At 41.6% G+C, this 26,953-nt stretch overlaps 1 protein-coding gene across 6 annotated transcripts in view; it reads left to right on the plus strand.

Annotated features, from left to right (window-relative positions):
- GDPD2 (glycerophosphodiester phosphodiesterase domain containing 2) overlaps positions 1–26,953 on the plus strand; it is a 65,959-nt gene that overhangs the window by 29,428 nt on the left and 9,578 nt on the right. For 4 of the 6 annotated variants that reach the window (XM_069986718.1, XM_069986723.1, XM_069986721.1 and 1 more), the window contains exons 2-11: positions 3,596–3,699; positions 16,804–16,907; positions 17,003–17,096; positions 20,039–20,098; positions 20,191–20,289; positions 25,609–25,702; positions 25,846–25,991; positions 26,073–26,155; positions 26,236–26,386; positions 26,674–26,895. In XM_069986718.1, the coding sequence (XP_069842819.1) occupies positions 3,604–3,699; positions 16,804–16,907; positions 17,003–17,096; positions 20,039–20,098; positions 20,191–20,289; positions 25,609–25,702; positions 25,846–25,991; positions 26,073–26,155; positions 26,236–26,386; positions 26,674–26,895 (1,149 nt within the window). In that variant the 5' untranslated portion in view covers positions 3,596–3,603. Of the gene's footprint in view, positions 1–3,436; positions 3,530–3,595; positions 3,700–16,803; positions 16,908–17,002; positions 17,097–20,038; positions 20,099–20,190; positions 20,290–25,608; positions 25,703–25,845; positions 25,992–26,072; positions 26,156–26,235; positions 26,387–26,673; positions 26,896–26,953 lie in introns of those variants that run through there. The other 2 variants (XM_069986722.1, XM_069986724.1) reach the window with 2 other exon arrangements.

The raw sequence follows: 26,953 nt of genomic DNA on the forward strand, positions 1-26,953 counted from the left end.
GTGGTTATCACTTACTTCACTTACTTTTTAAAACTTTTTAAAATTTTGTTCAGACAGGTGGTAAGAGTAAAATAACCCGTACTTGCCTTCTTGTTCCCCTGCTGTTGCCATTACACACTCCTAGGTTGGCACATGGTTATGCTCGTACAGCCAATCTGTGGCAGAGGCAGGACACCACAGTGCAAATACATGTGCTGATCCAGACAGCAGTGCTTGAATAAAGAAACAAGCTATATAAGCTCTTACCACCTGCCTAAACAATATATTTAAAAAATAAAATATTGCTCCTTGGATAACCCCTTTAAGCGGCTACACATAAACTTTTCACAGTTCACAAGATATTTTTATTTTTTTACTTCAGCTGCTGTCCAGTGGTGTAATTAAAAGCATAATAACTTAAATAAATACAATTTGCCCATGTGAAAATATGTCTTACCGTTTCCATGTATATTTTTTTTATGTTTTTTTATTGGGGTGCATTACATGGAAAAAATTAGATTAAAAAATGCATGCAAACTAAAGATAAAAAAAACATCTAAAGTACACATATAAAACTAAAATATTAGTTTTTGCCTAAAATTAATTTTTCTTTTGTCCACCCCCCCCCCCCCCCCCCCCCAATGAGTAAAGCTGTCCACCCCCCCCCCCCCCCCCCCCAATGAGTAAAGCTTATATTGTGTGCATGTAATAGTTGGTGTGAAAATGTTGCTATGTAAGTCTGTGTAGACTTTCACAGTAGCAATAGATACATGCCCGTTCCTGTATTTGCCTAGAGGTGCTTTTGAAGTTCCTCATTCCTAGTGTTTCAATAGTTAAAACATATACAAGCTGACACCCACAGCAGGGTTGCGGTAACTGAGGGAAAGCCGTCAGGAGGACAGACATACTGATGACATGCAAAACTAGATTAATGATCATACTTTCACCTACAGTTGGGGAATAAAAGAAATAGTCAGGATTTTTTTCCCCTCTTCTTTTTGTTGCATCATCCTCTCCTGGCCCCAATTGCTTTTATCAGATCTGTGTGGTGCCAGTGCAGGAACCGAATGTGATCTCTTCTGGATACCTCTCTGGCCTTGCCTTTCTCATTTTCACTCTTAGGGTGGGTTAACACAACGGAATCTGCACAGATAAATTCCGTCGCTAGTACGCGCTCACTGATGCGCGCCTTTCCACCGGCCTCATAGACACCATTCAATGGGCGGGTTGATTCCACGATCTCCTGAAAAAATTGACATGTCAATTCTTTCGTCAGAATGCATCTGTGCTTAGAATGGTGTCTATGGCATGGGCGGAGAGGCGCGCAGCCGTGAGCGCGTACTAGCCTGACCTTCTCCATGTCTAGCACGTATTCCATTTTTATGACTTTGTCAACCAGGTTACTTTTGAATCACTCGCCTTTCAACTCTTTCAGGAAAAATGTAACCTCCCCAGGCAGACATTCCCATTTTGGTTCCCCTCAGCTTATCCCCCTTGAACATCTATAGACACAACTAGAGATGAGCGAACCGGGTTCGGGTTCGAGTCCATCCGAACCCGATCGTTCGGCATTTGATTAGCTGGGGCTGCTGAACTTGGATAAAGATCTAAGGTTGTCTGGAAAACATGGATACAGCCAATGACTATATCCATGTTTTCCACATAGCCTTAGGGCTTTATCCAACTTCAGCAGCCACCGCTAATCAAATGCCGAAAGTTCGGGTTCGGATCGACTCGAGCATGCTCGAGGTTCGCTCATCTCTATACACAACATATCTTGGTAAAGGATTTGATATTCAGTTGTTTATGGATTCTTCCCTTTATTCTTGGACGTTGAGAAAGCATGGCTATATGATTAGGTGGAAAAAATGTTTGGGTAACCCCCATCTATATACTCTTGGCAAACCATATACAGGTGAGCAGCCCTCCGCAGTTTCCCACCTCACCCCCCCTCACACTTATCTGCTCGCTTAAGGCTTATGTCATAATCACTGGGCCTCCTTTTTTAGAATAGATGATGGCAAGCCAATGCTCAGTTACTTTATTTTAAATGTGTAAAAAAAAAAATTCTTGTTTATACAACAACTTCAATGACATCACACTTTTGCTGCCACCACTGATGTTGGTCAAAGCCCTGTAGTTCTTGGTCCCCTGCTGATCAAGTGCTGCTGCACATTGATACAGAGCAGGGTCCATTAATAATATAACCTAAACCAATGTATTATAAATAAATTACTCTATGGATACCCCCTTTTTAAAGAAGTAAGAAAAATGAAAGCCTTACTATGCGAAAATGTCTGTTCCTTCTCGGGTACAGTCATGTTTTTAGTGATTTAAATAGAGGGCAGAATGGACCTTCCCAATGTTGGTGATAACTAATAACATGATTTATTGTGGCATCTTTTCTTCCCAGGATCAGTCTACAATGGCCCATGCATGTTACAATAGTTACCAACGTCTAAGGGCCGTATTATACCAAACGATTATCAGCTGTACTTGGCTAAATACCGACCATTATGGCTGATAATTATTTGGTGTAATTACTCATGTTAAAAGACCATGATCAGCCGACATGCATGATGTCAGCTGATCGTGGTCTTTAACATGTTAAAAATAATGATCGCGACGGTCTGCGGCATGTCTGTGTAACAGGAGTGGTGGCAGCAGACCGCAGCTGACTACAATGGGCTCACTGCTCCTCATCCCACTGCTCCCTGCTCAATGTCTGTACATGTAAGAGCACAGGCAGCAAACTAGGAACAAGGAGGGAGCAATCGCTGATCTGACAGGTCGGCGCTCGCTTCCTCCCCTATACCATGCCGCTTAATACGGCCTTATATGTTTTAATTGTATGTATCTGCTTATAAAACCTTCTGCCATTTTAACAGCGTACTGATGAAGGGACAACACTCATGACTAAACCAAAAAGTATTGTAGCCGTAAGGTCAGAACATGATTGTCTAGATAATTTCAGATATTTCTGCAAGGTGTGTTTAGCAATTAAGTAGCAACAGACGCCTGTTACTAAATACATTGATAAGTAAAATCACTGTTCAAGAAGAAGACGCTATTACATTATGTTATGGGTGGGGGGGTCATGAGAAATGTGAGATTCTCACGTTTTTAATTGAAAGTTTTAGATCCTTAGCTGTTTTATAGAAGACTGACTGATTACGTGTAGAAATGTCTTCAGGTCATAATGACACAGAAAAGTTTTAAGCTACATTCACTAAAACATACATTCCTAACCTATCCTGAGCTATTCCAGTCACCTTTAGGCTATTTTGTGAGTGACCGCCTCCTAAAAACACAAATGACGGATAGTATGAAGCAAACATAGACTGCAGTGGTTCTGTCTTATATTTTCATTGTCTCGCACACAGGAGAGGGGCTTCCTCGGACTATTGTCACACTTTTTCTTGTGACCCTCCCAGTCTGGTTTAACTTGTTCTCTACATGTTATTTTTGATTTGCACCAGCAGTCTCCTGTCACATTACCTTCTGTAGAGGTGCTGGAAATGAAACTCTAAGTGCATGCAAGATACTAACTGTAACTATTCTATTTTTTTTTTATTTTTTTTTTATTCTGAATTTACGTTATTTTTTTTCCTAACAGCCTAAAAGATGTCTCAGTGCAGTTGCTGCTCATCCTGCACATCTTGTTTAAGGTGCTTTTATAGTTGTTCGTGTAAAAGAGTCAAGAAGGAAGTTCCAAGCAAAGTAAGTTGATAAAATCAGTTCTAAAGACACAACTACCATTTTAATTCTGGACATTTATTGTGTATAAGTTGAGCACTTTTTTACAATGTCACAGGACTGCATAAACAGTAAATTGATCCATGCCAGGGCTGTAAACCTTTTTTTTTTTTTTTTTTAATACATATAGAGGGACCATGTTTGTTTTTTTATTTTTAATTTTTATATACAAATTAAAGGGGTTTCCAGTATTGGATAAACGTAGCATCTTTCTTCAATAAACACCACATCTGTCTTCAGGTTGTATATGTGGTATTACTTGTCTCCATTCACTTCATTTAAACTGAGCTGCAACACACAAACTGACCTGAGGACCGATTGTAGAGTTGTTTCTAGAAAAATGTGGCTGTGTTTTTGTAGTCCTGCATACCCCTTTAAAGTAGGAATAAAAAAATGTTAATGTGTCTGTCAGTGTGCCAGTAGCCTATGCTGTTTAAAAATCTTACTGTATCTTTAGACAAAGTTGGTTAGGGTGCATTCACACATACATGATCCACAGCAGATTTTATGATGTGTTCAGTTATTTAGATCAAATCTGCTGCAGATTCGCAGCAGAAAATCCGATACGGTGTGTGAAGCTACCCTAAGGGTACAAACACACACAACGGATCCCTGCCCGGTAATGTCTATGGGCAGGCATACTTGCAGTGAGTATGTCGGGAGACCTCCCCGTTAACCCCCCCCCCCCCCCCCCCCCCCCCCCGCTGGCTGGAGCATATACATTACCTGCTCCGTGATCCGGCTTGCTTTGGGGGTTCCCGGCTAGATGTCCCGCTCAGCCAATCAGTGTGCTGTAGTAGGGCGTTCACAGGGAATTCAAAGTGATAAATCCGCTGCGGATCTGTTTGTGTGTGTGTTCCACTAGCAACCAATCAGACTACTACTCTTCATTCCTCGCAGAGTCTTTGAAAAATGAAAGGTGGAATCTGATTGGTTGCTTGGAGCCACTAAGACAATTCTACTTTACATCAGTTTAATCTCCCCCATGGTGCTTTTGATGTGTGTGTGCTTCCATAACGTAGAAAAACGCTTTTATTCTATAGTGAAAAGAGTCAGAGGCTTTCCTGAGGTGCACCAAGCCGTAACACCACCTCACTCCTCCTCCCACACCTAAACCAGTATTGGACTCTGCTTCCAGGTGTCAATGGAGTATGGAGGGGGGGAAGAGCGAAAGCACTCTAGCTTGGAAAAGCCTCTTTGATTCCTTGTACAAGAGAATAAAGGTATTTCTCTACATCCTAACAACAATGTAACTGGCAGTTTGGGTGTGAATTGCAGCTGACAGATTCCCTTTTAAAAGAGAAGTCCGGCAAAATTTTTATTAAAGTTATACAAATCACCAATATACACTTTTTACGGAAAATGCTTATAAAGTGCTTTTTCCCTGCACTTACAACTGCATCAAGGCTTCACTTCCCGGATAACATGGTGATGTCACGACCCGACTCCCAGAGCTGTGCGAGCTGTGGCTGCTGGAGAGGATGATGGCAGGGTGATACTGAGGGACACAAGGCACTTGAACACTGAGCATCCCTCTGCCATCATCCTCTCCAGCAGCCACAGCTCACACAGCTCTGGGAGAAAACCACTGGCTTCAAAAATCTTTTTGATAAATCTCTGTGTAAAAGCACCCTAAGGCTGCATTCCCACGTTCCGTGATCCTGACGGATCACGGACGTGGAATGCATGTACCGGAGTCCCCTCACGCCTGGACAGCATCTGCTATTAGATGCTGGGAGTGGGGAAGACTGTATTCATAAGCGCCGCGCTGTAATGAATCAGCCGCGCGGTGCTGTTACTACAGCGCAGCGCTTATGAATACAGTCTCCCACACTCCCAGCATCTACTAGCAGATGCTGTCCAGGCGCGGGGGGACTCCGGTACATGCATTCCACGTGGGAATGCAGCCTAACATTCCGAGCCACATGCCCTTTCCAACAAGCCACACCCCTTCCATGATAAGCCACACCCCTTGAGTAGAGCACAGGAAATGCCAAAATCATAATAAATGAGGTAAGGTTTTTGGTGCATTTGGAATAGTCTATCCGCCTCACTGTTTATAAGTCTTATAACACAGCTTTATAGTGGCCTATTTTTCAGAGATTCAGAGAGAATTTTACCATTTAAAGGGTTTAGCTTAGAAAACCCACCCTTTATGCCCTAATAGAGGGTTCTGATCAAATATAGCAGGAAAGGGGAACCTTGGGCCCACCAGTTGTTGCAAACCTATGATTCCCATCCATGGCGTGGATTGGGATGATCTCTGACTTGTCCTCTCTTGTAAGGGTTTTAACACTGCTTCGTGTTGTGTGGAGTAAACTGAGGAGAAACTGTTAGCTGCATCTTGTCTTGCTTCCTACACATACAGGAACCTGACTAAGACTGACCTACACTTCCTGCCACCCATGTGACTTCCTATCCCCAGTGTATCTAAAGTGCGCTGTGAGTGGGTGAAGAGTGAATAAAGAAGTAAAGTAAGAGATGATAGAACAGAAGAAGACACTCCTATAGGTTCACCGATTGATGTGACACACAAACATTAACCCTTTACATACTTCAGCCGTGCAGCATCTAAGTACACATACCTATAACAGTGACATCTAGTGGCGAAACTTTATCACTACTTCATCACCACTTGACTTTTACAAAGGGTGTAACCAATAGCAACACCCGTGGTGGGATACCACATAGCCATAAACATCAGTAGCCCACACCTGTGACTACGTTTTGTCGCTTTATACTGGTATACATTTTAAGGGATAGAAATGTGTAGACTACATTGCTTTTGTGTCCATATTAAGATGGCCAAATGTTGTCAAATTAGTCATACAGAAAATGTAATTAGAGTTAACACACCATGAAAAAGTTTGGCAGCCATTTCAAGAACTAGATAAGTCAAAGGTATATGCTTCACAATTATGGGAAAGCTTCTTCAGAGACATCTGCTCATTCTTCTTGAGCAACATACCCTAAGTGTCATTTAAGTCTTAGAAATGTTTGACTACTAACCAAAGTGTTTTGTAATCTACTTTGTAATATTGTCAAGAAAATTACATTTTTTAATAAAGAAACAATCAGTGAGCACACTGATTGGGAGCAGGGGGATTTATAATTCTGTATGGCAGGTGCAGGCCGTCAAAACTTTTGTAGTCTATGCTGCCCACTAGAGATGAGTGAAGCGGCTGAGGTTCGCGTTCATATGAACCTGAACTCTCGGCTTCTGATTCCCGCTGTCTGCCCGCTCCATAGAGAGGGTGGATACAGCCTGAGGACCGCCTGGAAAACTGGGATATAGCCATAGGCTATACGAACCCGAACCTCAGCCGCTTCGCTCATCTCTTCTGCTCACTCTAAGAACACCCTAAAGGGGTACTCTGGTCATTTATGTAGAGGTATGCAGCAATATTTATCCAATATCCCTGATATGAGGTGTTTTCTTTGCTGTCTAAGGGCGGGTTCAGACTACGGAATTCGCGCGGATAAAATCCAGCGGATTTGCGGAATGCGGAATCTGCCCGTGCATAGAATGGTGTCTATGGCACGGGTGGAGAGGCGCGCGTACAGGCATCGGAATCCGCCGGATTTTATCCTGCTATCCAGAGGTGGCAGCAGAGAGCACCATATCTGACTGAAAGAAACACCACTTCCTGTCGTGCATACAACAGTTGATAAATACTTATAGAATTGATCTGTTTTAATATAAGTAACTTACAAATTTGTGTAACTTTCTGAGAACAGTTTTGAAAAAAATTAAAAATAAATGTGTGTGTGTGTGTGTGTGTGTGTGTGTATATATATATTGTAGAAAGGTGAATGGTAAGATACTGGAGGTGGTGTACATCTCACCCAGACTGCTAGCTGGGATGAGATGGGAAACTCCGGTAAAGATGTGGTTCAGCAGAGATATTCTGCTGAACTGTTGTTTATTATTTCCGGGCCTGGATTTTACTGGAATGGCGGGTAGGTTTGGTAGTGGGACCTGCCATTCCCTCCCCACTCCAGTCCACACCTTGCGCACAGGTGTAAGCAGGTGCTAATCGCTCCATCTCATAAAAGGCAGCTCAGAGGGCTGAATGTTGCTTGACCTGTGTCAGATACTACTGCTGTTTATTTCTGTTTGGTTGAGTCAGGTGAGACCTCTGTTTAGTTAGAGCCCAGCCGGGCAGGTGTTTATTTTGTATCCTGTTTTTGCACAATGCTGCTATGTTTATTTTTATGCCACAATAAAACAAAGTTGGACTTTTTATGTTAAATTGGCATAAGGACTGCATTATTCTCGCTACCCCCTACTAAAGATCCCCACTATATTATATATATATATATATATATATATATATATATATATATATATATATATAATTTATATTTATTATATTTTATTTTTTTTAACCAAAGTACCTGTTTAAGCCTGCATGTAGGTGTTAATTGTAGCTAAAAATCTGTCTGCCCTGGATTTATATAGCGACATGGCTCAATATTTATCCAATATCTGATGAGAGGACAAGTGAAATCATTCTCCAATATCTGCCTGTCTACACCAGTTTAAAGAGTACCGGTCATCAAAAATCACTTTTGACATGTCATCAAGCATGTTAGAAGTGCTTGGTCACAGTGGGTCTCGCTGCTGAGATCTGCTGTGTCTAGGAGATATAGCCGAGAGAGTGCAGCAGCCATGTTCTTTCAATAATACAGAGCTTCCAATTCACCATATAAACCTTTATGATGGGAGTTTCCAGTTAACAGATTGACATTAGATTGGCAGCTATAGGTCTTCATCCTTTATCCTGTTTCAGGATGTGGAAGCTGGATATCTTAATCCAGGAGCGTAGCTAATGTCTCTTGGGCCCTGGTGCAAGAGGTCAACTTGGGGCCCCCCCTTTCTCGATGCTATTGGTAGATATATATCTTAAGACCGATATTGCCAATAATACCAGTATATAGGAAATATTATAACCATGCATATTACCGCCATACTGTTACTAACCAAATCCTGTTTACTAAGACCAATATTGCTAATATTACCAGTACACAAAGGGAAATATTACCGCCACACCACAACCATCACCACCATATTGTTACTGACCAAATCCAGTATACTAAATCCAATAAAACACAGTACTGGATAACAAGTAACAAATAATTCCACCACATACTAACACCCCGCTGCTACTGTCTAATTCCACCACATACTGACTAATACCACCGCTGCTACTGAATAAAATCCTCTGTACCTAGACCAATATCACTTCATACAGTCATAGAGGTGGACGCACTGTACACAGGCTCTATACACCATATACATTACAGTGCAGTTATATCAAGTGACTCACAGGGGACGTCTTCTCTGATCTGAGTTCTTCCCTTTTCATCTTCTCCATCTGCCCTGGGCCATTATGAGAACTTCTCCGAGCCACGAATCCACAGAATCTGCCAGAGAAACATATTAGGCTCCTCACTCCTCACCATCCTCATCTCTCTACACACTATACATCTGTATTGGCTCCGTTACACCCTCATTTATTAGTAGCCCTGAGACTGTGACCCCCCCCCTTATAGTACATGTCCCCCTCTGTGCATGCCCTATTGTATACACCCCCCGTGTAGTCCACCTTATAGATGGCCCCCCCTTTGTTGTCCCTTATAGATGCCCCTCCATCACCATACTACTACCCCTTTCATCCTCCTGCCCCTCCATCATCATACTACAACCACCTCCATCATAATACTACCACCCCCTTCATCCTTCTGCCCTTTCATCATCATACCACTACACCCCCCCATCATCCTCTTGTTCCATCATCATACCACTACACCCCCCCATCATCCTCTTGTTCCTTCATCAGCATACCATTACACCCCTCATCATCCTCTTGTTCCTTCATCAGCATACCACTACATCACCATCATCCTCTTGTTCCTTCCTCATCATACCACTACACCCCTCATCTTCTTGTTCCTTCATAATCATACCACAACTCCCCTCATCATCCTCTTGTTCCTTCCTCATACCACTGCACCCTTCATCATCATACCACTACATCCCCATCATCCTCGTGTTCCTTCCTCATCATACCACTACACCCCTCATCATCTTCTTGTTCCTTCATCATCATACCACAACTCCCCTCATCATCCTCTTGTTCCATCATCATACCACTACACCCCTCATCATGCCCTTTAAAACAAAAAAATCTATACTCACCTATATGGTTTCTGTAGTCCTCTATTCACGCGCGCTGGCGGGGCTTCCGGCGGCGGGGGCGGGGCTTCCCGGGACCTGGTTTATTCCGACGACTCGATGCTCCCGGCCTCGGAAGTAGTTCCCGGCGCACACAGAGCTCCCCGGTGTGTGTGCTGCCATGAACGGGTTAGCTGTCTATTGACTTGGTAACCCGACCGCCAGGAGACATTATCTGCATTGTCTCCATGCACCTGTGCTGCTTCCATAGACTTGTGTTCCTGAGCCTGAATTCTGCAATATGAAAAGTTATAGTTCTATCTCTGCTTTCTGTCAGTGAATGCAGGCATATGTACCTGTCTTTGTGTGACAGCTCTGTATATTGTAAGTGTCTGGATGGAACTAGAATGTTTCTATTCACAGTCAGCAAGCAGTGATCTAAACCTACACTACACCATCCTGGTAAACAGATGCCTGTTATGCAGCACATAGCTACACCATGCCTGCGTCAGTTCTGCTACATCATTGGCTAGTATGGAATACATATTGGGGTGATGTGATACAAAATCAGTGAAAAAACAGTCCTGTGTTTACTGTGCAATAGTAAGGGCTCGTTCACACAGAGCAAAAGCAGCTGAATTTCTGCGCTGAATCAGCGCTGAAATTTCAGCCGTTAAAATAGGTGCAGAGCTAATTTCCATTGTGTTGAATGGAAATTCTGCTCTGCAGTTCACACGGTGGAATTTCCGCACTGAACTAATCCACTTTCCGCCAGAAGAATGAACATGTTCATTCTTCCGCTAGCGGAAGCCTATACAAACCAATGGGGCTCTGATTTTCTGTTTCAGCGCGGAATACAAGTATAATACAAGCGGAAATTACGCGTGGAATCAGCGCGGAAATGGGGGAAAAAGGGGGGGGGGAGGATTCTAGTATATATTCTGGTATAGTCTAGTTTACTCGCCAAATACTTGCTGAATTTCAGCGCTGAATGTATGCGGATTCAGCGCAGATTCCTCGAGTATTCCGCACTGAATTTGTCAAGAGCTGATTACGAGCTGAACACTTTCCTAGCGGAATACGCAGGGTTTTCTGCTTATATTCTGCTCGGAACTCGGCGTCAGTTGATTTCAGGCGGAAATATTTCCTCGCGTAATCCGCCCCTTTTGCTCTGTGTGAACATAGCCTAATGACAGCAGTGGGCAGGAAAGAAAGCTAAGGGGGCGAGCATGCAAATGGACCAATCGAGGAAATGCATGATGGGAAATGTTGTTTCCTATGTTGGTTATAGATCAGCTTTAAGAAAAACTTGTAAAAATACTCGGGGACTTGGTAAGTAAGACCAGCTAGGGTTTAATTTTTTTTGCTCTTAGGTGGATAAACCCCTTGAATGACAAAAATAGCCAAGTCCTGAAAGAGTTTTAAAAAAAAAATATTTATTTAATTAGCCAGGGTACCCCTTCTATTTGCCTGATTGGTTCCAAATTGGGTAAAGGTTTTAACCAGTCAGGAGATGGGTACTGCGCAGCAGAAGTAGTGCACAGAAAATTCTGAGGAAGGGGGGGAGGGGTTCCCACAGCAGTGCGAGAGCACAATACAGCATCATTTTACATGCTAACTAAAGTGAATTAAGCTAAGGTTTTGGGGCAAACTTCTCTGCATGCATGCCGACTCCATGGTAAGACTTGGTTTCAAGGCCTTTTTTTTTTTTTTGTTACTACTTTAGAACAAAACACATTTATACCCTCTAAGCAATCCAGTTAGCACATTAATTGTAAATTCTCATAACCTGATAATATACAGTATTTTGAGGGGGGGGGGGGATTGCTAAGAGTAAAAAATCATACTTGCTTGTTCCCATTCCCTACTGGTCACCCACTTTATTGATTGTTGCTACTTCTAAAGATTAGAAATGTTGTGATCTCAATACATTAGATAACCGGTGGTCATTGTATGGGCCAGGCATTTGTCATTTTTCTTTTTTTAATCCTGCGACCTTTTCTCCTCTAATCTCTTTGCTGTAACAGGAGACAAAAATGTGTTGTTTTTTTACAGCAAAGGAAAAATTGTTGCTACAGCAAAGTGTTCTCCTATGATTGGTTGTGATTGAGAAACCTTTTTATGGGTCCCCTTACTGTAAAAACTTTGCTTATCATCTCTATAGTAAATGTTCATTTTTCCCTCTTTAAGTCCAATTCTCTTTTTGTTCAGTAAAAAAGAAAGCACTGAGAATGTCCTCTGTTGAATGCAAACTAAACCTATTCATGTTTTATAATATAAGATTAGCTGGTTCAGTGGAGCACCATGACAATGTACAGCATGAAGAATGCAGCCAATGTCCTGTACACACTCAGAATATTAAGCAATATCAAGCACATTTTTGTAAAGAGGCCATACTGCCCAATTAATATAGGGGGGGTTGTCCACTTGAGTGATTCCCTTTTTCATAAAGGCTGCTAGGAATTCGGGAGATAACATGGCGGAACTAACTATATTCCCAGCAGCACATCACAGAGAAAAAAACTGTTGCACCAAACTATTAATAAAAGAGATATGATTTTTGTAGTTGCCCTCAGTTCCATTGAATAGAATGAGGATTTAAATCGATGTTCCACCAAAAATTTTAAAGGTGGCCTAGCCACAGGGTAGGTCATTATGTGGTATGCCACCACTGGTGTGTTTCTTTTCTGTGCACCTTTCAAAAAGCTTTGAAATGGTGGATGAAGTACTGTGTTTTCCAACCAGGTGTCAGTATTCCTTATGTACCTATTTCTATGCACAGCTGAAGGGCATGGGTTAATGTTTGTGTGTACCATGTGTTCTGTAGTGACCACTAGGAGGTGCTCTTTACCTATCCTCTCTTCTTTCTCCTGCACTCACTCATCCCCACTACTCACAGGCAGGCACACAAATGGCCCCTGTAGGGGGACTTTCACTGGTGGAGGAAGTGAAGGGCAGTCCTACATAGATTCTCAATGAGAGAGGACACAAGACTGCTTATGCCAGGACCCCATTCAGGGGCACTAGTAAGTTAAGTCTAGCTACCAGTGTGAGCAGATGCAGCAAGAGACTAACCATTCTTTAACCCCTTGCCTCTTCAGCCTGTTTTGGCCTTAATGCACAGGGCCTATTTTTCAAATCTGACCTGTCTCTCTTTATGTAGTTCTAACTCTGCGATGCTTTTAACTATCACGGTTATTCTGAGATTGTTTTTTCGGGACATATTCCTCCTTATGTTTGTGGTATACTTTGGTTGATACACTCAGTTTTTTGTAAAAAACAAACAAACAAAAAAAACACTGTGCAAAAATTTGAAAAATTTACATTTCTTTGTATTAAAAATTCACTTTTTCTAAGAAAGATGGTCCTGCCACATGAACTAATTATTAATGCCACATCTACAACATGTCTACTTTATGGTGATGTCATTTGGTGAACGTCATTTTACTTAGGATTTTAGAGGACTTTAAAATTTTACAGCAATTTTTAAAAATGTTCATGAAAATTTCAATTCTGATTTTATTAGGGACCAGTTCAGTCCACTCACTATTTATTCCCCTTATTCCAATGTTTCTAGAAATCCCCCATATGTGGCTACAGTGCGTCACCTGACACAACCACAGGCCGCAGACATGACAGAGACCTGGTGAATTTTGGGGCATTTTTTTTTTTTTTTTTTTTTTTTTTTTAGCCATTATACCATGTCACAGGCCTTGCGGTGCCAAAATATTTGACATTATTTGTCAGGTCTGTACAATTACAGCGATATCCATTTTCTTTAATAGCTTTTGTTATAGTTTATGGCATTTATACCATAAATACTGTTTGTGTCTTGCATATTGTAAGAGCAGTAATATATATATTTTTTTTTCCAATGGAGTTATGCGAGTTTTTTTTTTTTTTTTTTTTTTTTTCTTGCGGCATAAGCTGATGTTTTTAGCGGTACACCTTTTGGGTACATGTGACGTGACTTTTTGATAGCTTTTATCTATATTTTTTTAGGGGGTGGGATTAACAAAAAAATTGTCATTTTGATTAGTTTTTATTTTATTTTTTTGCTGCATTAATTGGGCAGGAAAATGAATGTAACAGGTTAAAGACTGGGTCATTACGGACACGACTATACCAAATATTCGTATCTCATTTATAGGGGATCATTATCTCATTATAGGGGATAAAGGGGATGGGGAATGTGTATTTTATTTATTTTATTTATTTTTATTTCTGTATTTTATTTATGTATGTGTTTGTGCTTTAACTTTTACAGGTACATCTATAATACATTACAGCACATGATCTGTGCTGTAATGCATTATAGAATGAATGAGCTGTCAGAACCCTGACAGTTCATTCATATGAATAGGTCCCTGCAGGGGCCTGATCGTCATATACCATAGCAGCCCAGACGCGTTAAGCAGCATCTGGGTTGCTATGGTAACCCCCGGGGCCGTGTGAAAACTCACGCGGCTCCGGGGGGGTCGGAGGGAGTGGATCTCCCTCCGGCTGCCCCATAGACACTGTGGTCCCACGGACCGCGGTGCCTATGAGGTTGACTGCCCTGGGGGGAGTGCGGCTCCCCCCCCCCAGACAGGGGCAGCGGAACGAGGCTGTGTGACACTGCCTCCTCCTGCTGCCCGATCGTTGTTAGACGGCGGGGGGAGGCAGGGAAAAAGTTTGGGAAATGCCATGTAGCAGGAACTAACTGCTTTAAGTTTCCCAAATGTCATATTTTTCGGCAAGAGGTTAAAGGGGTAGTGCGGTGCTAAGAAATTATTCACAAAATAAAACACATTACAAAGTTATATAACTTTGTAATGTATGTTATGTATGTGAATCGCCCCCTTCCCCATGTTCCCCCACCCCCGCACGTGGACCCGGAAGTGTAGTGTACCATACATACCTGACGCGCGAACCGGGTTCGGGTTAGAGTCCATCCGTACTCGAACATTTGGCATTTGATTAGCTGGGGCTACTGAACTTGGATAAAGCTCTAAGGTTGTCTGGAAAACATGGATACAGCCAATGACTATATCCATGATTTCCACATAGCCTTAGGGCTTTATCCAACTTCAGCAGCCACCGCTAATCAAATGCCGAAAGTTCGGGTTCGGATGGACTCGAGCATGCTCCAGGTTCGCTCATCTCTAATTATCTTCTATGAAATGTGTACTGTAACCTGCAAATTTCTATAGTAAAGCTGTTATATTTTTATATAAATGCACGGGACTCTGTCTATCTCTACCCGCACCTATATACACACACACACCACTGCACACCTTGGGTTATTTCCCCCCCCTTCTGTGGGTGGCGGTACCGACAGTCCGAGTGGGTGAGTTGCCACTCAGGACTGCCGTGACAAGCGCCCATGGGACCCACAACAACCTGGCAGGTTACTGACCATTTGGGGAATACAACCAGCCATACAAAACAAACAGGTATCAACGTCACACCTTTGTGCTGGACTAGCACTGGTGTTACGACAACTAACACCTTTGGTTGAGCTAACAAACACCAGTACTCCACCACAATTAAACAGCATGTGTCATCAGAATATGACCTATTGTTCAAAGCTTTTTATTTTTTTTTAATCAGCATGGTACTGACATCTCCACAGATTGTTCTGTTCAGCGATAGTGCCGAAAGGAAACGAAGTGTAAAAAGCTAGAAGACCTGGGGTCCTATTACACAGGACAATGCCTCCTGTAAGCGAGTGCCAATCGGCACTCACTTTACAGAGCCTAATACATGGTTCATTGCTCTTACACTGTATATGTACCTCTCAATGGTCCCCAGTCTTCTGCTCACTTCCCAAACTGAACTGCAAGGCCATTCAGCCAATCGCTTTCCGCGACAGTCCTGCCCGCTGATTGGCTGTGAGGGTGCAGCAACCAGAGTTATATAGGTCTTTGTTCTTAGGCTGGAGCCATCACGAGACAATTTCTATATAGCCAGTGCTCAAATCGTAGAATCTTTGCTCACAAACCAAATATAAGTGATACAAGGCTAAATATCTAACAAAATTCAAACAAAGCTTTACCTGCAAAAAGCAAAGAAGATGACAGTACAAATGTACGTGTAACAAGATGGTTATCAGAGGAAAAAAATCCAGCACATCCAATTATCTGACATGTAACATATTTGTGGGTTTTTGACCTGACACTGCTTCTCCAGATGAAAGGGTGACAGCGTCGTCTTAATCCCTTAAACTAAAAGGATCAAAGTGAGTTTTATGAATATTAGCTTTAAACTGTAAAAATGCATAAATTCTCAAGAATTGTCGGGTTGGCTGAATTGCAATTACAATGAAAACCATATTCTGTAAAAGCCATCGGGCTTTTCTCCAAAGATAGTTAAAAATATGCAGAGGAAACGGCAATGTCCTCATAATGTCCCCATATGTGACCTTTTAAGATCATAAGCCAGAAGTCTTGCACCACTAATCCTTTGATAATTTTTGTTGTTTAGGTTAATTGATTATGGTCTTAGGCTGGATTTATGCCACAAGTCTGACCAGTGCAAGGATACTTCACGCCCCAGTTAGGCTGCTGATGTATCTATTTTCTAACTGGCATGGACCTTATTGGCTACTTTAGCCCTAATATAGTCAGCTAGTGACTTTGTTCGGGTTATTTCCTACACACATACGAGTGTCATCTAAGACAAATAACTAGCTGACTAGGTTCTGGCCATGGAAGTAAATTGGGTCTGTGCACCCAATTCGGACAGGGTGTCCACGTATCCTTGCAGTTGTATCAAAATAAAGCCCACTGTTTTACTATATAAAGTTAGGGGTCCAAGTCTGTTAAGTCTTTTTTTAATATTGGCTGGATAGGCATTTTCTATTGTAATCAGTGCTGATAGTTAATAAAGTCATGATCATTGTCTTGCAGTGTGGATGTATCTGGATGCTCCTGGTTCTCTCTGTGTTCATTTATACTTTAATATGGTTGTATGTCACATTGATCCTAAAAAACGATATACACAACTTCAATGAGTAAGTAGCATTCTATTCTTTTCACTTTTATAGACTGGTTTTTCTGCATGCTAAAATGTATGCGCTTTCTGATGTCTTGAATATTTATTTTTCAGGGAAATCTTTCGACTCGCAGGTCTTTGGCAAGACTGGTCTGTCATCCTCATTACGGTGGCTGCTGTGCTGGCTTCATACTGCTTTTTCCTCCTCGTATGTGTGGTTTGTTAATGGTTCAGTAGTTGATAAAAAATCTTGCTCACCAGGGGAGCAGACCATGCATAGGAGATACTTTTTATTTTTTTACATTGGGAGATACTAAACCTTATGTATCCTGTTCTTGAAATAAATTGTACTAAATTGTTTAGTACTAAAATAATTTCACTAAATCTCTCATATTTGAAATTATTGGAGCAGAGTTGTAATACCACATACAACTTCATAATGCTCAACATAAGATATAGGAATATCCTGGTTTTCTTTCTAGGTTAATAGAATTACACAGTTGAAGGAGGTTTCACAACACTTGGGCTACATTCACATGTTTAGTAGTTTTTCAGGACTGTATATGATGTCTACAATTATCTACAAAAAGTTTGTCTGTAATGTATCAGTTATCCATATTATTGATGGATCAGCAAGGGAAAGGTGATAATTAAATAAGTGGGAATAGTTTAAATTGATTACTTATCATATTTTTCACGGATTTGTGGAGGTAACAGATGTTTCCCTTTGATTTCTGATAGAATCTGTGTCACAATTATGGTCCTTATTAGAGCATGAGTAATTTTTGTAAATTGTAGATCCGTAAATATATGGACAATGTGAAAAGTCCAATTAAAAACATGAGCCTAAAATTTGTCTGCAATTGTGGATCCACAATTACGGACAAAACTATTGAAGGTGTGAATGCAGCCTTACTACATGGGGAGATGGCTGAAAGAATAGAACATTAGGGTCCAGTGTAAGTAGCTGTGGTAAGGACTATCAGTCACCAATTTTTGTGAGCCATTACTATTGAAAGTGTGTGGATATGGATTCCGTACTGACTGCAGATGTAATACATTTAGTAGGGGGTTTTATAGAGTTTAAAGGGGTACATTTTTAATTTAAAGTGAACCTAAGGCCACTTCTTCAGTCATGAAATAGAGATTCTGCGAAATCTAGCTCTGTCATACTGGTCCAGACAGCTTTTCTGGTTGAAGAGCTGCATTTCATAGAGAATTTTTGTACCTTATTCAATTCTCAGACAAATTATAATTTTCTTAATTTAATGGTAGTAACCACACTTATTTTTCGAGGCTGCCTAAAGGTTCTCTTTTGGGCTATGTTCACACTACGTAAATCTACGGCAGTAGTTCTCGACGCAGAACTACAGCCATAGAATTGCGGGGTGGAACATAGCATTATTTGCATACAACGTATACGCTCCGGCCGGTTCCCATACGGCGCCGCAAACAACTGACAGGTCCATTATTTGCGGACGGAATTTAATGAATTCCGCCCGCAGAAGGACCTGTCAGTTCACACAGTGAAGCGAGTGGCTCCGGCCGTTTGCTTCACTCTGTGCTATGGGAAGCTCTGATGCGGGCGCGCGCTGATGCGCCCGCATCAGAGCTCCACGGAGGAAAGCTCATTCGGACGGTACTTAAGTATGATGATCTGGGCTGAGACCGGCCGGAGTCACGGAACGGCCGGTCTCATACGTAGTGTGAACATAGCCTTAAAGCGTTAAACACACAATAGAAGTTAAAATAGTATGAGCGAGAAAAGGCCTATGGTAAAGGGGCTCTAGTATTAAATCAATCTGTATTCATTCTCAAAAAATTATGATTTAGTGATTTTGGGAAAACCAAGCATTGGAAAGAGGGTAGTCCTATTAATTTTTGATGAACATTACAGTAACTGGTTATAAAAAAGGAAGGAGTTTTCAAACAGGTTTTTCTGCAAGTTAGATATTATATAGGCTTGTTACAGAAGAAAATGTTTACATACTCTATATAAGACCACTGCATAAATGACATGTAAGCCTGAACAAACACACACCTACATACAGCACGGTCCCTGAGACTTCTTTTGGAGAAAATATCAGCACTTTTAATGGTTAAACAAGTAGCTGCAGGATCTGACTTCCAGAAAACCTCCATATTCTGTCAGTAATTATTTTTATGACTCACTTCTTTCAAAATGTGCTGCAACAGGGTGAGTGAATGACTTCCTGCAAAGAGGAAATAAAACTTTTTTTTAAATTGCTTTAAGGCAAATTAAGTAACCTCACCTATTTTCTTTTTTTTTTCTGCTTTCACCAGATTAGTACAATTCTAGTACAATTAATGGGACAATGGCAATTCTTTAATAACATGATTTTGTCACTCAAGTCTTAAAGACCTTTTAAGTGTACCTGTTTGTAAAAACTTTTAACATGTCAGAGACATGTCAAAAGTTTTGATCAGTTCGGGCCTGAGTGTTCAGACCCAAACTGATCAGGAGAACAAGTGGGGAGAGGAAGAAAGAGTCAGGTTCCATTTACTTACATTCTGAGCCTGACTTTTTTTCACTGAGCTGGAGTGAACCATGCTGCAGCGTGTCCTCTCCAGCTCGTTCTCCTAATCAGAATGGGTCTGAAAACTCAGACCGATTGTAAAATCTTTTGACATGATAGAGAGATGTGTTAAAAGTTTCGTATGACAGTGACACTTTAAAATTACAATTGCAGTTATTCCTAATGGTTAAGAAGTCACCCCACATGCCATCTTGTGAATATTGGAAAGGCTTTGACATTGATAGTGCATAGTACATTGAAATAGTTACAGGTGTAAGAAAAAAAAAGTTTACAAATGGCAATGTACGAGTACAATACAATGGTATGCATATTTTTACAATTGTCTCCATCCTCAGTTTTTTTTGTTTTTTTTTACTAGAAGTTCAAAATATGTCCATTGTTTAAAACTATATATATAAAGAGAAATGATGCTGATGCAAAGGTGAAAAATCCTCCCTGTGTAATGGGATCACTAACAAGAAATAAAATAAATACATTTTAACAAACATCCATATGAGGGTGGGCTGCTGTGCTTCAGCTGCCATCTGCTGGTCATAGAGGAGGTTTGTAGTGAATATTTAGTTTCATCCACGTTTCCTTTGTCTTACTGCAGATACTCGCCATTTGCCTAGTAGTGAGCTCACAACCTCTCAATCTGCACTGGGTACATAAGGTAAGATCTCATTGTCTACTTGCATGTTCTTTTCTTATGGTTTTATCACTTACCTAATGTGAACATATATTTTCATTCTTTTTATATTCTAGATCTTAGTCTGTTTTTGTGTTGTTTTGGTTTCCCTTGGAATCATTGGCCTTGATTTGAAGTGGCAAATAGAGTGGAAAGCAGTTGCCATCTCTTTGCAGGTTAGTTTCTCATGCACCTAGGACCTTCCAGACCCCAGTTACTATGTTGTTTTGTCAGAATCTAGTACAGCAAGTATCTAAAGTTTATAGCTGTAACTCATCATTATAGCTGTAACTCATCAGTAAATTAGTAGTGGGCGATATAACAGAGCTGATATCATAGGTCTTATGTATACATGGATACTGCCTAATATACACTCACTGCTGTCTAGTATGTGAAGGTCTGACCTTCTCAGGGTTTTTTCAACCAGAGACCTCTCCCCAGACAGTGCTGCTCTGTTCTACCATACCATAGCAAAACTTGTACGACTGCACTAGTGCTGAGCACATAAAAGCTACACATAACACATTAGAAGCTGCTCACTGGGTTATTTTCACAAGCTCTGGAATGTAATAAATTCTGTGTGCTATATGTAACCTTTTTTAGTGTTACACTTCCTAAACCTTGGTGTAACTGAATGCAGATCTGTCTACATGGTCAGTACCTCTTTCACCAGTCCTCTTTAACTTGGCAAGAAATGACACCTCTCATGTAAGTTTTGTACGTCATATCATTATCCCCGTTTTCCATTCTGCGTCAAGTAGATGAAAGCCTACAGTACATCTGACAAAGCATATACTTTATATACTTAAGTTCAAAGAAGTAAAAAATTCTGTGATTCTTATGTTTATAATCTATGAAATTTGAAGGTCTTTATCTGAAAAAAGTTTCCTCAGATCAGCATACCTTTTTAATAATAAAATTTTAGCTGTAAGTGGGAAGGGGGTGTTAAAGGGGAAGTCTGTCTTTGGACAATTTTTCAAAATTTGTTCAAAAGAGTCAGGGAGGTGGTGGCTGCAGACTTGTCCCCCACCCCGGCTTGAGTGGGGATGCGGGTTGTGACCTGTCAGCTCCACTCAGCGCCTATACTAGGGTCCTGCCTTGTGCACTGACTGGCTGATCAGGGCTGACACGTCACAAGCTGGGTCCCTGCTCAGACCAGGAAGCAGCCGGCGGACAGCGACCCCTGCACTGGAGCCGGGGAGGTAGGTACATGTTATATGCAGCCACCTCCTCCCTGGCTTTTTTTAAAAAATGGCACATTTATCTTTAATATCACTTTGGGCGGGGGGACGGACGGACGGACGGGTAGACCGGTCTGAGCAGGCTCAGAGGTGACGACGTCTTTAATCTGAGTCATCACTTTCTCTCTCCATCTGGCCCAGGCCTCCTTGGCCTTCTAGCTACAATTTATCTCCTCAGAACCTGCCAGACAAACCTCTTAGGCTCTCCCAGCTGATCATAGGCTACAGCCTATAACAATGAATAGAGCAGCAAGACACTGACACTGTCCTGCTGCTCTATTCTGCTCACGATGTTCAGCCCAGGGCTGGAATAAGGAGTTTTGGTGCCCTATGCAGAGAAGGCAAATGGTGCCCCCCTCAAAAAAAAATTATATACCTGCATAAAGACCTATATACACTTAACACAGGACGATCATAATTTAATGTTAATATAAATGCCATGGGGTGACCCGCTGGGGAATGCTAGTTGGTAGTAGCAGTAGGTATGACCCGGGTTGCCACTTGCCAGATGTTGTGGTCACGGTTATGGCACGAGGGGAGGTGATGAACCCACGGGAGCCTGACCATGCGGGACCCCGGCGATTCTTCGTTGCCCTTAGTCAAGGCATCAATAACTAGACCAATGCCAGGGTTCAGAAACAACAGGAGTTGTGCGTTTATTGTAACGGCAAACGCTAGTAACGACAGTCTCAGGATGCAACCAGGAATAGGCAGAGTCAAATACAACTGAGGAGATGGGTGGTGCTGCAATAGGCCGTAATACAGTAGTGACACTGTAGTTAGGAAGATCTTTACAGAGGATGGGAGTAGTAGTTCCCTTGAGAATGATGCTGGGTATAGTGATAAAGGGAGATACTTGCTGAGACGATGAGACGAGTATGGAGACTTAAGAGATGTACCCAGATCTCGAGGATGAGCGAGAATCTTGAGAATAAACCAGGTCAGGACTGGACCGGAATACGTTTTGGAGAGAACGGACTGAAGAATACTGAGCAGCGGCCTTTTTCCTGAGGAACAGCAAAGAAAAAACACCCCTTCCTCTTGAAGGTAGAGGGAGGACTCCCTGACCCCAGCCAAAAGCTCAACTGCTATTTAGGGTTGCTATGGCAGCCGGGGAAGTCACGTGATACTAGGCCGTTTGCATCACCACACCATGTGACCAACATAGGAAAATCAATATACATAGCAGAATAGGGATAATACAAGACGTAATACCAGACTTGAACACTGGGGGGCAACATAACACAACCCTTTGCAGTGGCCACTAACCTTTCCAGCACCATACTAAATAGGATATATGTAAAGAGAAAAAAACCTTTTGTGCTGGGACACTGCATAAATAGTGTATAGCCCCTTATGTTGGCCTTACATATATACATTAAAACCCTCCTGGCTGGATCTACGGTCTGTAGCTGCCTTTGCACTGGAAGTTCAGTCAGTGTGCAGGCTCCCAGATCCGGAAGCAGCTTACTATACTTGTTGTTCTGCATGGGCCCGGACATCATGTGACATTGGTCAGAAGCTTAGCTGCAGGTCCGGAACCAAGCAGAAGAAAAGATTGCAGGTGCTTGCTGCCGCAAGGCTGGAGCCTGTAAGGAATTAAGGAAGTTTTACATGCAGAAAATCACCATACATACTACCATCATACTACTCCTGAACAGTTTATACCATTTTCAAGTGGTAACCAAGAGCCTCATTATTTTTATGGAAGTTTTTTTTTGGCAGTTGGGGGGGGGGGGGCTGCTTTTAACTATTTTCATGTCTGTATCTTGCCATTGCGGTGAACTGTTGCATTTTTCTGTGTTTTTGTGTGTTTGCAACTTCAGCCATAGCAATGTGCTCCTGCCTAGTGTGAATGGTGTTCTAGAAAAGCTGACCAAATTTGTCTTTTTTTTTGTGTGTGCTCCTGAACAAAGCCCACTATACTGATATCAACATTATATCAACATTAAATAAACACCAAATAATACCACCCCATGGTGACTAAATGTTACACTACACAAGGGAAAAATCATACCGCCACATCTTGAACACACTACCACTGATTAATGACTGAACAATACCAGTACTGCTAATAAATTAAAAATACTGTAGAAAGTCCAGCATTACCCCCACACAGTGACAGTATAACAATCAGGGTGCAGTTACATACAGTGACTTACAGGAGATGTCTTCTCTCATCATAATCGTTCACTTTCTCTTTTCTTCTCCATTCGGTCCAGCCCATCATGAAGACTTTTGTTAGCCATGACTTGTTCCCCTGGCATCTATCAGACAAGCATTTTAGACTCCTCAACCAACACTCGCCTTACCCCTATACAATATGCCAACCATAGTGCCTCAACATTAACCGTTCCCCCTATCTGACACTTACACAGTAACTAGCCTCTTCTCTTCTTTACGCTGTAAATATCTTCCTTTTGCCCTGACTCTTAATGAGATCCCTTCTGCACCTCCCCACTATTATAACTCACCCTTTTCATGTAGTAATAATCCCCCCCCCATCCTGTCTCCTCATGTAGACCTAATTCCCCCCCCCCCCTGTAGTTCCCCTCCTGTGTGCTCATAATCCCCCTCCTGTGTGCCCCATCTACTGGATAAGTAAAAAATAAACAAGCCAGCTACTCGCCTCACCAATTGCTCCCATGCTGCTGTGGCTTCCTGGTTCAGGCTGCACAGCGATCTCATGAAGCAGCCTGATCAGGAAGACATTCTTGGCTACTCCAGATCACTTCTAGAACTAGAAGGGAAAAAATCAAGGCAAAAAATCGCTATGTGTAATCGGCCACACAGGGGTGATATATGACCAACAAAAAATAGAAGTAATGAGCTGCACAAAGGATCCAGTGATTGTTGGTGTGACCCTGCCCACCTGATAATTAAGGCTAAATGAGCACTGATCTAAGGAATCTGAGATCGTATTGGGCACAGGTCAGGTTGTTAAATACAGATCCAAACAGGGGATTTTCTACCTCTGTAACAGATACTAGAGCTAAACAAAAAAAAAAAAAGATATAAAGGTTCTGCAATTTAATTGGTGTAAGAACTCCTAGACACTTTTCCACTTGTGTGCATAATCAGTACATACTAAGAAAATACTTGACTGAATACTGTCTTTGTATATTTTAGGCAAAAAGTCTAAGTTTGAAAACCTAAGATTTTGAAGGAAACCTGTTAGTCCTCCAAACCTACCCCACCCCTGGACAGGGCCCAGTATACATACCGGCTCCGGTGCTTCCCGATCTCGGTCCCACTGTGGAGTTATGGCCATTGATCCATCTGTGCGCTTAATATGCAGATGAGTCTAATTGCCATAGGAGATCACTGGAGCAGTGATTTCCTATGGTCATCCATTTCATCTCAGTTCATCTGCATTTTGAGCATGCAGATGAACCGACGGCCATAACTCAGTGGCGGGATCGGGAAGCGCAGGAGTCGGTATGTATGCTGGGGCCTGACCTGGCTGACCGGTTTCCTTTTAAAGCCATATTGCCTATTCCGTAGACACTGTGTAAATAATAGTACAACTCCTACATCAGAATATAGAAATATGCTGGTCTGTGTAGATAAAGTGAAATAAATATTAGGCAGTATGTATAGGTTTCCTCTGATCAGACTTCAGCTTGTATTCAATAGTCCCTCTTATTAATCTTGCATGCCTATCTGTCCTCTATAGTGATAACACCAGTCACTGTCTGCAGCAGTGACATGATCTTCAGAGTATCTAAGGTGACTCATGATTGCTATGGTTAATGGATCATGATTAGAAAACATAAGTGGAGGAAAGACTGACTTTTCCCAAAACATTAATTTCCTCAACAGTCAGTTGGTATATTTGGCTTGGTTGTTTACGCATAGCCATTATGGATGGCATTAGAGAGATTCCTAGGGTTTTGAAAAACTTGTGTAGATCCTTTTATTCCAGACTGATGGGAATACGTGGTCTCCCAATACTCCATTGTGGTACAATTCCTTCTTTCCACACCTGAAACTCTCCTAGACACTGGTAAATCTGCTGCCCCGGGTGTTAAAACTTTAGCCAATGTGGTAATAGAAGATATATAATAATGTTTGACCAACTCGAGGAGCAATTTCCACTTTCTATACATCTTAAATGTATGTATCTTTAATTCCATCATGCCCTATAACATTAATGCTAATGCTATTATATGTATATGATGAACTCAAGGTGTCACCTTGCAGGATCCATGCTTGGAGTTTGTGTCTTAAAATATTTATTTTTATTCATTTTAGGCAACTAGTCCCTTTCTACACATTGGTGCAGTCATAGGCGTGTCTGCACTGGCCTGGGTACTTGCTGCTTATTTTTGGGAAACTAAGAATAAAGGTAAGTAATTGGCTCTATAATAATTCACCATTTACATATTGACAAGTTTTAGCTTCAGACTTTGGGACGGGAGGGGGGTCTACCTGCAGTATACAGTTTGTGTATGTATATATTAGTGAGTATAATCTTTATTTTCCTTGCAGTTTTAAAATGTCTTCTTCCAATGGTGTACATCATCCTTGTTGCGGCTCTGTTTGTAAGTCCTCTCCTCATTTCCTCACCGTGTATCATGAAGGCATCAGACCTTCCCCTAAAACCAAGGATCCTAGGTCATCGGGGCGCCCCAATGGTACAGTTTGGTTAGTTTAGTCCAAAATTCTTGTATAACTGTAGTGGTTACTGGGGTCAATAACTGGGTTTTCTTTTCCAGCTGGCCCCAGAAAATACAATGATGTCTTTTAACAAAATGGTAAATTCTGGAGCTAAGGTGTTTGAGACTGATGTCATGGTGAGGTAGGAGGGTTTTGTTTTCTACACCCACTACACCCGCACCAGTGCTGCAGATACCAATTGTCTTTTCTTTTTCCAACCAGTTGGGATGGAATCCCTTTCCTAATGCATGATGAAACTCTACAGAGAACAACCAATGTGAGCCAAGTTTTTCCTTTACGTTCACGTCAAAACGCCACAGATTTTACATGGCCTGAACTCCAGATGCTCAATGCTGGTGAATGGTTTCTGCAGGTAACAACTTTTTTTTTTTTAATTTTTTTATTTATTTATTTTTCTCCGTCTTCTTTAAACTGAGCGTTGGGATGGGTGGGTTGGTGATGGGATTATTACTGTATTTTGTATTGGTAGGATTTTAGAAATGGGCTGTGTCCCATGGAATATTGTGATGTTCTTTGTTTGGTTTAAAATAATAAAAATCTTTAAAATTGAATTTTTTTTTATTTTTAATATATATGCATGATTTTTTTCTTACTATGGTTTTGTTTTTTTTGTTTGTTTTTGTTTGTGTGTGTATTTAGAGGAACCCTTTTGGAGCAGAGGGGTCACTGACGAAAACTGAACGTGAAGAGGTTTTGCAGCAAAAAATTCCTTCTCTAGAAGAAGTTTCAATTGCATGTCAGGAGCGTAACATCTCTATGATATTTGACCTGCGCCCGCCACCTGAAGGTCACCCATATTACAAGACCTTTGTTAATGTTACTGTTAATACAATCCTGAACGTTTCCACCCGCCAAGATCTGGTGAGATGTTTTCTGTGTTGTGGAGTGCCTTGGGAATAATGAGTTTTCTCTGTATGTA

Source organism: Dendropsophus ebraccatus, chromosome 10, assembly GCF_027789765.1.
Source record: "Dendropsophus ebraccatus isolate aDenEbr1 chromosome 10, aDenEbr1.pat, whole genome shotgun sequence".
In the NCBI taxonomy this organism is placed as follows: Eukaryota; Metazoa; Chordata; class Amphibia; order Anura; family Hylidae; genus Dendropsophus; species Dendropsophus ebraccatus.